We start from the raw sequence: 11,301 nt of genomic DNA, 5'->3' as shown, positions 1-11,301 counted from the left end.
TTCATTTTGTTACATCTGTCTATTTTTCAATGTATTACAGCAGTGCCCTACTCTAATAAATAATGTGACAATTTTTTGGGTCAGTGCAGAATTTTGCCTTTACGCAAAATGTCAGTAGCACATGGAATAAAAACTTTTTTTCAGATGACAAACTAGCGTCTTGGAATTCTGTATTACAGTTGGCTTAGATTGGGAGTTTTTGTGCCCCATGGAGGTTTTTATCAGTCTGGGATTCATTTTGAAAGCTCGATAGTTTAATTTATAGGCTTTTCTCTGCGAAAGCAAAGCTTGAGTTGTGCGTATTTGCTGAGAGTCAAACAACAGGCTGAATCTCTGGCGTAAAATAACCTGCAAGGACCCTGATGGTGAGGGAGCCTTGGGAATGTTTGTATCCACGACGCTTTTTCACTCACACCCATCCTGCCTGGAAAATACAAGGGCGGGGGGTGGACAAAGATCTTCTTGTGCCCAAGGACGCATATCACTGTGTGTGTGTGTGTGTGTGTGTGTGTGTGTGTGTGTGTGTGTGTGTGTGTGTGTGTGTGTGTGTGTGTGTGTGTGTGTGTGAGTCCTTGTCCATTTACTTGTTGGTTAATGTTGGCACACACGGGCATTTCTCCAACTCTTACTCCTTTATTGAAACCATTTTTACGCACAAAGTGGCTGTGCGTAAAAGTGACAAAGGAAAGGCACAGAATATGAAACGCCTACTTTACAAATAAGCTGCAATTAAAGCCATCAGAGAGGAAATATGAATTCACTTCATAACATCATCGCTATATATTTCTCCTGTGATCTACAGGGAGAGATATCATATGAGTCGGATCACTTCCACAACTTTAAAACAATCATGTAAACGACAACCGACAACATCTGCTGCTCTGGGTCAGTTCATCAGCCTTGCATTGAATGCATTATTCAAACAGTCCAACAAGTCCATATTAAAATTTAAGAAGTAACTATCTCATGATAAAACCATGTCTATCGTCATTGTAACCACACCGGCTTATCCTTTTCATTCTCCTTTTGCTAAAGTGTTTAGTCTGATTCACACGCACACACAGATACAGCACCACTGTACGGATGTCAGCCATTCTGTGACTGCTGCCAGCCACTTCTGCACATTGAGAACCACTTCAGCATACAGCAAGTCTCCTGTGTGCCCGTGTGCCATCATTACGCACACACTAAAACGCATACATACACACACACACGTTTGGAGGGCTACACAAAAGTACACGCGAATGCGCGCGTGCACAAAAGGCAGAGGCTCCCTCAATCTATGACGCCAACACCGCCGTGGCCCGGACCAGCCACAACAACGAATCTCAAATATCTCAAATACACCGGAGCTTCGCTGCACTCAGCGAGCGCGTTAATACAGCAGCATTACAGAGTGAGTGAGTGACATGGTAATTACGCTGCTCTCTCTCTCTCTCTCTCTCTCTCTCTTTTTACCACCCCCACTCCCTCCCCTCTTTACTAGCCCCCACTTACAGGCAGCCTTCAAACACTACTGCACGTCCTGGATCTTTCTCTCCACCGGCTTTTCCCAGCGTCCAGAGCGGCACAGACCGGAGCTCGTCGGGCTCCATGTGTTAACCGGAGCAGGAACAGCGGCCGATAGTAGTGGCCTGCTCTCTCTCTCACACACACTCCCTCCTTCTCTCGCTCTGTCTCTACTTTACTGACCCCTTTAGGATCCCCGCGAAGCCGTTAAACCGTCACTTGCTTTCTAGAATGTGAAATATATAGTACATTGTCAACTCCCCAAAACCATAAAACTAACTTTATGGGCCCCACGTGACCAGAGGAGAGCCAGTGAGAGGTATCTGTCTGAGGCCAGGTCTGATCTTTACGATCCAACTTGGAGATAAAAACCCTCATCCGTTTGACATGTAAATGTCAAAGCTGCCTTCTTTTTTTATAGTTTGGCCCAAAGCAGAAGGGGTTAGCTTTAAAAAAAAATCTCAACACACATACACACATAGACAGGAGGCAAGGGATAGCGGTTGTGTCCAGATGAGGCTCGGAGCAGGACCTCGTACCCCCCCACCCCCTGCATCAGCTCAGAAACAGAACCGTGTATGAGCAGGAAAGCTGCAGCAGCATCAGCCGGTGAGTTTAAAAGTTCACTTGGTTGTTTACAGTTTGAAACCGGGAGAAGGTAACCTAATTTGGCCGGGAGTGGCCTCCGTTAGGACGGAAAAGAGAGGTCGTTTAGAGAAAAGTGACCAATTTGTCCACCGCGGGCAGTTTGTTGTCTTGTCAGACTTGGTGAGCAGAGATGAAAATTAGCCTGTGAGCGTCTGTTCCCTGTGTGTCTATGTGTGTTTAATGCAGCCTATTTAGTGATGGCGGGCATGGCACTGGGGTGTTGCTGAGGTCCTGGAGGTTGTCGCCTTGGAAATGTGGCGTTCAGGGTTCAAGTGAGGCCTGGAAAAGCGAGGGTTTGCGTTTCGTCTTTACGCAGGATGCAGTTCGGGTTTTTCTATCTTGAATTTTGGCAGAACGGAAAACGGACAGTTTTTAAAGCTATTTTTGAATTAGATCGATTACAAACTACACAAAAGAATATCTAAAATTGGGGGAATTGGGGTGAAGATTGAAATTGCAAGGAATAATTTACAATGTTTATGCAAGAATTGGATTTCTAGGTCAGATAGTTAGCCCAGACCCACTTATGGTTTAACCCGGATCAAACCACACTATCCCGGGCTATTTCTCAGCCCGATAGACTTTATAATATGACACACCGAGCTCAGCGTTTGGCAGCTGATAGCTGAGGTCATCCCGAGACACACATTTGCATACGAAATATATGATTCACAATAACTTCATAACGACAACTGGCACATATATCCCCGATTGATTTGTCTGAACCTGAAGGCTTCTAAAACTACTGGCTCGGGTATGTCTCATGCGGTTTTCAACCCCAGGTACGCCATTTGTGCGGCGGTTTGGAATATGAGCAGCTGGTTAAGTCTGTCTAGTTTTGATGAGTAGGCTATGAGGAACTTTATTGTTGTTGTTGTTTTTTTGTTTTTTTTTTACTTCAAGTTACAAACAAATACAAAAAGCTCATTGGCAGAAAGCGTACAGGCCTTACAGGACGTTAGCCATTTCCTTAACATGCATACACACACATACTCTCTCTCTCTCTCTCTCTCTCTCCCGTTCTCTCTCTCTCTCTCTCTCTCTCTCTCTCTCTCTCTCTCTCTCTCTCTCTCTCTCTCTCTCTCTCTCTACTGCACACACATGTAAGCAGGCACTCACACACAATACAACTACAAATAGCCAACTGGTCACATTTAAAAATGTCAATATATATCTATATACATCCTTTTTGAAACATAGATCCAATAATTACAATAATAATAACAATAATATACAGTTACACTTTTCTTGAATAATAGAGCTATACACAACAGTATGAATGGATACGGAAATGTAGGCAGGGCTGATTTGTTTTTAGACAAACACACACACACACACACACACACACACACACACACACACACACACACACACACACACACACACACACACACACACACACACACACACACACCTTCCCTGCTTCCTCAATTAAAAACAAAAAAAGTAGGAGTAGATTTGAATGGTAAGTAACTGACAGAGGGGGGGTTGGGGGTGGAGGGGAGGGGAGGGGGGGCTGACTAGTAGGCTATACACGCGTTACTGGCTGTAAATAACTTACAATAAGAGCTCACATGCTAACTTTTCTAGAAAGCACTTTGTCAATTACAAAACATCGCACTTGACACATATAACGATATTTAGACATTAAACAACAGGTAGGTAGCGAGGTTGTAAGGTAGGATGTAAGGTAGAAAAGTAGTTAGGTAGCATTATTCATCCTTTCCCTTTTTTTTCGACTCCTCTCCTCCGAACAGCTATTTTAAAAACGACGAGAACATACACGAACACTAAGTTTTTGTTTTTTACAAGAGCAAGTACCACAGTCATTTTTATACGTTGCCCTAAAACACCAAAGACCAACATGCCGAACAAATAAAAAGTGCTGCGCTGCTGTACAGTACTCAGTTGAATAAGAAGTGTTTTTTTTTTTATCTAGCTTTGGAATCTGTTTGTAATAGACATATTTCTTCATCACCGCCTTCTTTTGATCCATCTTCTGCTGCCTTCTTCTGTTGTTTTCTTCAAGTTTTCTTTATTTTTTTTCTACTGTTTTGTCTCTCTTTTTCCTCCTGGGAAGCCTGTACATGGAAGTAGCCTTTCCAAAGTGATGGACGGATGCTTTTTTTTTTTTTTTAATGGATCAATTTCTAGGGTTGGAAGACACTGCCGCCGGTGGCGAGGGTCATACTTTTCAGTTTGTTGTCCTTCTTCCACTTCATCCTCCGGTTCTGGAACCAGATCTTGATCTGCCGCTCCGTGAGGCAGAGAGTGTGTGCAATCTCGATCCGCCGTCGCCGCGTGAGGTACCGGTTGAAGTGGAACTCCTTCTCCAGCTCGAGCGTCTGGTAGCGGGTGTACGCCGTCCGCGCCCGTTTCCCGTCGGGGCCCGTCATATCTGAGGGTTTGGAGCGGACAAACAGTGGGTGGCTGTTAGGGAACGTGTTTGGATGCGCCAACATGTGACATAAACGGGTGATTATTTAGAAATAAACTCAAACAGTGGGTGGACAAAATACCACAAACACCTTACAGTACATTATAATACATCCTGATATACATAACCATCAACTACGCCCTAAAAATAGCACTAGATCAACACCTTCCAGATTGAACATTATTCTCCACAAGATAGTGTTTTCTGCAGGTTTACTGCATTGAATATTGAAGCCACAGGTGTTGATATTATTGTGTCCACCCCCTCTATACCCCTACACACAATACAGAGTACAGATTTCAGTCACAGGTTTATCTTTACCTACGTGCGTAAAGGCGCAACAAAGGTGCGTAAAACTGTCCTTCATTCTAACAGCAGTCTTTCACATTTTATTTTTGCCATTTCCACTCCACAGCCTTTGCTAAAAGATTTGCTTTTATTTGTCACATTATTGTTTTCTTTTTTAACCACCCCCTTCACCATCACCCTCTTTCTTCCCCCTTTTCACTCCTTCTAGCTCCCTTCAGGGTTTTATTGCCCCGTCCTCTGCCTCACCTCCCTAATAAAGTTCCCACACGTAATAAAGCTTCACTTTTCAAAGGAGCAACAGTTTCCAAAGCCTTCCTGGCCTCTCTTTCTTTTTTCTTTTCCCACCCGGGTCTGTCTGCGCTCCTCAGCCTGTTGGGCTTTGCTTGCCCGGCTTGCCTCTCCTCTGACAGATTTATGACGCTTTTGTGGAATTTGCTAAAATAAAAAAAAGGGGGAGAAAGACAGCGGGGGCAACCATCCGGCGTCCCTGGCTTCTACAGGAGGGAAATGTAAAACGAATTGCACCCCGATGCACTGAGAAAACACACTAATACACAACTTCAGCTGGTTAACCAGAGGGTGACCAGCTGTCCTGTTAAGTTACTTTCTGATTTCTAAATAAGTACAAAAAATAAAGGTTAAAAAAATAATCTGAAATAACTGCATCTGCTCGAAACCAAGACGCAAAATAAAACAGATTTTATACTCTCCTGGGAGGTTCACACACCTCGCTGACTGATTTTTGACAGTCATGTGAAAATATTAAATTGAGGCGGTGGAAAAAGGCTTTGTGGGGTGCACACAAAAACGAGGACCCGTGTCTAATTGGGTGTCTTTCAGCTATTCTCAAGCAGCCAGTTTACTCAAATCTCATCAAAGCAGCAATAAGTCTGCTGAATATTTAGTGTGCATACAGAGAGGCACAGAGCACCATGGCTCCCCGTGTAGCTTCCACACGCACTAAACTGTCACCATCCCCATGTGTCCAAACATATAGGCTACAATCTATAGACCCAGCATTAAGAATATTATCGCCCTAGCTTATATGATACAGAGCTAATAAGCTGTAAACACAAGAGCAGCATGTACCATGGCTAATGTGCAGCTTTCTCATCCAGGGGAATATCTGTGGTGTCTGACCGTCGCTGCCCGCTGTGCTGCCAGTGGCTGATCCCGCCGGGCCGCCTTCCTGCTTGTGCGGCTGCGGGTGCCCGGTCCTGGTTGGTGGGTTGCCGGTATCCCGGTTGTGCTGCAACTCGTCGGACTCTGGCGACGCGTCGTCCAACTCCGTGAAGCGCTGCGCCGTGCCGCCGCCGCCGCCGCCGGAGGAGGTGGATGACAGGTTTGGAGAGCTGAGATTACCGCTTCCTGGTTGCCCCGAGCGGGGAGACGAGCTCTGGGCGCCCAGCTTACTGTCTCCACAACCGGGTGACAGAAGGGAGTCTGCCGCGGAAGCAAGGGAGCAGCTGGACGGTTGTCTGAGGCTCCTCTCCGGGGCCGGGGAGCCGAAACCCCGGGAGTCCCCGACGACCGAGCCGCCCCCGAAGTGTCCTCCGGTGTTGTCGACGCTGCTGCTCCCCCCTCCCCGGTTGGTGACGGTCAGGTCCATGCCATTGTAGCTGTACCCGTAAGAGCCCGTCGCATGGTGCATGGTGGCGGAGGAAGAGTCCCTGTACGTCCCGCCGTTCATTGCGCCGCTGCTGGCTCCATAATTTAGCAGTTGATAGTCGGGGCCATTTGGGTAGCGCCCCGAGAACGAGTTTACAAAGTAAGAGCTCATTTAGGTTGTTTTAGAGAGTTGCAGGCTTACAGTTGAGTACTAAGGGGCGCTTGATTTGTTAGATTTCTCTTGGTCGTTATAACGCGGGTACTTTCAACGATTTATGATGTATTAGTGAATTATGGCGTTGCACTGTACTTCGTTTTTAGCTATGTATGCGCCGTCCAAATATGGGGGTGGGGTGGGGTGGTGTGTGTGTGTGTGTGTTGGATAGAGGGGTGTGTGTGTGTGTGTGTGTGATGGGGGAGGTGAGGGGTGAGGTGAGGGAGGAGAGAGAGAGAGACAGAGAGGAGGGGGAGCGGTCACGTGCTTTTGTTGACCAGTCGTAAATTCTCGCCGATGACTTCGGAGAGGTAATTCATGCTCTGAGGTTTCTAATGATGAAGGGATGGGCGGGGGCAGCTCTCTCTCTCCTTCTCTCTCTCTCTCTCTCTCTCTCTCTCACTTTATCCGCTGCTGGAGGTGCCGGGGGTGAGCTCAGAGCGCCACCTACTGCAGACATAATATATTGCAGTGATTAAAGAGGCAGGAAAAAAGAAGGCGAGGGAGAAAGTAGAGACTCCAAAAAGAGTCTTAGAGAGCTGTTATGAAATATTCTCTCTCTGCCTCCCTCCTCCTCTCTCCCTGTGTGTGTGTGTGTGTGTGTGTGTGTGTGTGTGTGTGTGTGTGTGTGTTCGCGCGCGCGCGCGCGTGTGTGCATGTGTCTCTCATCACTCAGTCCTGTTAATTGACCTTTGCTTGGGCTGGAAATTAGGAACCAGTGACCATGAACCATAAAAATTCCCGTTAATAATGGAATATTTAACATGGCAGATAATAATAACAGCAGTCCGTCGATGCTGCTTCCACCTTCAGTTGAGAGTTTGGAGAAGTTTGTGTTTAAATTGGAGTGAATAATTAAAATAAGTTTACGTTTTCGATCCCCAATACGGACACATACAAAAATACAACACAACAACAAATAATAACAACAACAACAGTATTAATAATGGTAACACAGAAACGATTCAAATAACACTGTCAGTAATGTGTCCGACGTCACAAATGTAAACGAAAAAAACGAAAACTAACACATTACTGCGCCATACAGTTAATGCCGCGAAGGCCCATTACTGCGTCATAATGCGCTTTTGTGGCACCATAACAGCTGCAACAAGATACAGTGATGCAATCAGGGCCGCGTGAAGCCAGCAATTAACATCATTACAACAATTACCATGGCCGACGGAAAGAGGGTGATTCTTCTACTTTTGCTAAAATATCTTTAACAAAATGATCAATATTTCGCCCAGACATCCACTTTACTCATGAGCCATATTTACCAGTTTCAACACCGTGATTATGTATTTGTTTATTTATTATTGTTGTGGAAATCTTCTTTGTTGCATCTCCTCCAATGGGATGATAAGAAAACAGAGCAGATTCTCATTTTGTCATGTTGACAATAAACAAAATGACCAAAATCTAACCATAACTTTAACCAAAATAAGCTAACCACCACACACACACACACACACACACACACACACACACACACACACACACACACACACACACACACACACACACACACACACACACTTTCACATGAACACTGTGTGAAGCCACCAAGTTATGACTGAGAAGGAAAATTTGGCCTATGATTGTGATTCTTTCTTTCTTTTTTCTTTCTGTCTTTTTTCTTTCTTTCTTTCTTTTTTCTTTCTGTCTCTCTCTCCTGCACTCCTCTCTCTCTCTCTCTCTCTCTCTGCAGCCTCCCTTCCAGCTGCAGAGGAGGAATGTTAAACCTGATCTGTGACGTCCACACTGGATGGAAATCTACTGATTTATGATTTGTTGATTCCCAGTTGGGATGCATTTCAGCTAGGGTGCCTCTCTGTGTGTCTGGGTAAGTGTGTGTGTGCGCGCGTGCGTGTGTTTGTAGTAGGCCTCAATGTGCACTAGCATGCATGTTTCACGCGTACATGTGCATAGGCCAGAACATGGGACAGATGAAGAATTCCAGATTTTTGTGTGTGTGAAACGATACAAATGAATGCACTCTGCGGGACAGTGTGTGTGTGTGTATAAATATGCTCATGCATGTGTGTGCAGTTTCAGGCCACATTTCAGACACTCAGATGCTCTCACAAGAGCAAAAGAAAGCAGCAGTTGGAATGGAAATCATCTTGAATATTCCAAAGTAACCAGACAGAAGAAAAAGCAACTGCAAGAGGCAACAACGGGGGGCTAAAATCCACAAAACAGTTATCAGATTTATTATTTTGCACACTGTTTTGATATCAACACTAAATCAGCAAAGTGTCGGCCTGAAAGCAGGCTTAGGGGCTTAATAGCACAGAACCCGAAGTGTGCCAGGAGTGGCCTGTAAGCCGCAGGAGGATGAACAGGAGGAGGCACTGACCCAGTTGGCACACACTTCTGAACACACTCCCTCGTTAAATATAGATTTCCACCATCACACTCAATATTTGTACTGTGAAACAGCTCACTGACCAGTTTGGCCCACACAAATTCCACAGATTCAGGCAAGAGAGGTCAGCGGCTATGATCTAGAATACAAAATTGAAGAACCGCAGAGCATCTAACTCTTGTGTTTTGAATTTTTATTTTCACGTCTAAACTGCACCATGAATTCAAATCCCCTTATTTCTAGCTGGTGTTGTGTCCAATTTCTGTACCACTCCTCCTGCATTTTATGGATGTTTTGTTGGCTTTCCAGTTTGCTTGATAGCTCTGAAGTTGGTCAGGATTCAGGGTTTGAAACTCTGTTATTATCAAGCTGGAGCTACACATTCTGAATGTGCTTGTGATCAGATTGTTTATGGATCAAATCATCCACTAAAGAGCAGATATTCTCTCAGTGCACAAATGTGAGCACGATTCATTGTAATCCATGGAGTACTTAAACCCTCGTTTCAAGCTGCGCACAGATGTTAAGATACTGTCAAGATGCTCAGACTTTGGAGATTTTCATATTTGAACAGAAATTGAAAAGTTAAAGATTTTGTTTAGCTTGTGGTAAAAATTTAATTGCTTCAGACTGAATTAACTCAGAATGTCATGGCATTAAAAAAACAAAACAAAGCAGCTTTCAAAACTCCTGAAAAGGGTGTAAATGGGAGGATGTTAAAATAACACAAAGATCCGTAACATTCTTTGCCCCAAAAATGTGAAGAACACCCAGACAAAGTGTACAGTTAGGGTGTTGGTTGGTAAATTGAGCCCTCTGGGTCACAGTGAAACCATTTCTACTGTGTTTAACATAGAACATCTGCCAGCATGCATGCAGTTCACCTTACAGCAGACATTCTCACTGTGGGAATTGAACCACCAACCCAGCAGCATCAGAGCCAAACAGAAACCTAGAAACAGCAGCCAATAGAAGAAGTGTACAAGCAACAAAAGCGTGGCCTCTGCCTGTTACACTACTTAAACCATACCAAATAATATTATGAGGAGATCACTTGACGGGGAGTCTAAGCTTATTTCTGTTATTGAACCGAGTCTCACTGGAAAACAACATTGATTACCAAAGCTTATTGCACTGAATTAAATCATATCTTACTGTCTCTCTCACACACAGACTGCAGGAAATGTTTTATTTTCTCAGCGTGGTATTAATTATTAACTGACTTGGCAGAATGTCCCACAACTGACCAGACTTTCCATAACTTATTATGCCAACTCAATACATTCAGGGCAAGTGAAATCGCATTTAATGAGCTAGAAGTTTACAGCAGATGTGAGTTCCTTCAGCAGGCACATGCTAGAAAAAAACTAATAACACATGCATGGCAGCGGGAACTAAATAACATCATGGTAACGTTATAATTGTGCATCATTTAGAGAAAGCAGACTGATCATGAGTGTTCTTTAAACAGTAGAATAACATTTCATACAACCTGATGTTTTCTATCTGTGTGCTACGTTAATACAAACTGTCTCTGTAAGCTAACTATGAATTACAGCAACGTCATAACGAATAATTTGTGTTTATTCGTGTTCGTTCTAATTCTTTTATTGTTCGTGTTTGTATTTGTCACTCGCAAGAGATAAAGTAAAGTAGAAAAAAAAGCGTTTTTGTGTTTACGCGCGTGCATCACTGAAACAGAAACCGCCGCTTGCAGAGAGATCGAACGCGCGCGCCGGTCACTCAGGGGACAGGCGGAGTTCAAAGGGTCACGAGGACATTGTCCACTTTGTTTGGGTGAAGTGTGTGTGTATATGTGTGACGTGTCTGGCTGGCCGGCTCGAGGACAGGTCAACTTTCGCTCGCTCGGTCTGGTCATCAATTAGTTCAGCCCCGCCATCAGCAGCAGCTCGCGCCCCTTTTCACTTCCCCTCCGGACCGCCGCGTGCGCTTACTTGGCCCCGGCCTCGCTCTCGCAGTAAATATGTGTGTGCATGTTTCAAGTAAGAAGGTAAAAGGTTTATGATTCTTTGCACGCGTGTTTAAGTAGGGCCAATAAATCATACAATAAAAACGTTCCTGCTTCTGAATGTTCACTTTTTTTTGGCGCTGGACGAAAATGCGGCTGTTTGTTAATGTTTGAATGAATCAACAAATCGTTTAACAAGCATTAATAAATAAATAAAATAACCTTTCTCCAGACTT

General features: G+C 44.5%; 1 protein-coding gene across 1 annotated transcript; it reads right to left on the bottom strand.

Moving 5' to 3' along the window:
- Positions 1-3,705: 3,705 nt before the first annotated feature.
- On the bottom strand, positions 3,706-6,816 carry hoxb5a (homeobox B5a). Its single transcript, XM_042393812.1, has 2 exons — positions 5,993-6,816; positions 3,706-4,555 (listed from the first exon to the last, which is right to left on the bottom strand). Exons 1-2 carry the CDS (start codon positions 6,681-6,683, stop codon positions 4,308-4,310), a joined length of 939 nt encoding a protein of 312 aa, XP_042249746.1. The 5' UTR covers positions 6,684-6,816; the 3' UTR covers positions 3,706-4,307.
- Positions 6,817-11,301: the final 4,485 nt, after the last annotated feature.

This window comes from Thunnus maccoyii, chromosome 18 (genome assembly GCF_910596095.1).
Source record: "Thunnus maccoyii chromosome 18, fThuMac1.1, whole genome shotgun sequence".
NCBI classification, from domain to species: domain Eukaryota; kingdom Metazoa; phylum Chordata; class Actinopteri; order Scombriformes; family Scombridae; genus Thunnus; species Thunnus maccoyii.
Note: the sequence above shows the minus strand (reverse complement) of the source record. Positions and strands in the feature narration are given on the sequence as shown.

What these genes read in the sequence shown, in the direction of transcription:
- hoxb5a (XM_042393812.1), bottom strand. Translation starts at nt 6,683, where the DNA reads ATGAGCTCTTACTTTGTAAACTCGTTCTCGGGGCGCTACCCAAATGGC. An exon ending in AAAGCTGCACATTAGCCATG is followed by an intron (nt 4,556 to 5,992) that starts GTACATGCTGCT and finishes CCAAACCCTCAG; the next exon opens with ATATGACGGGCCCCGACGGG.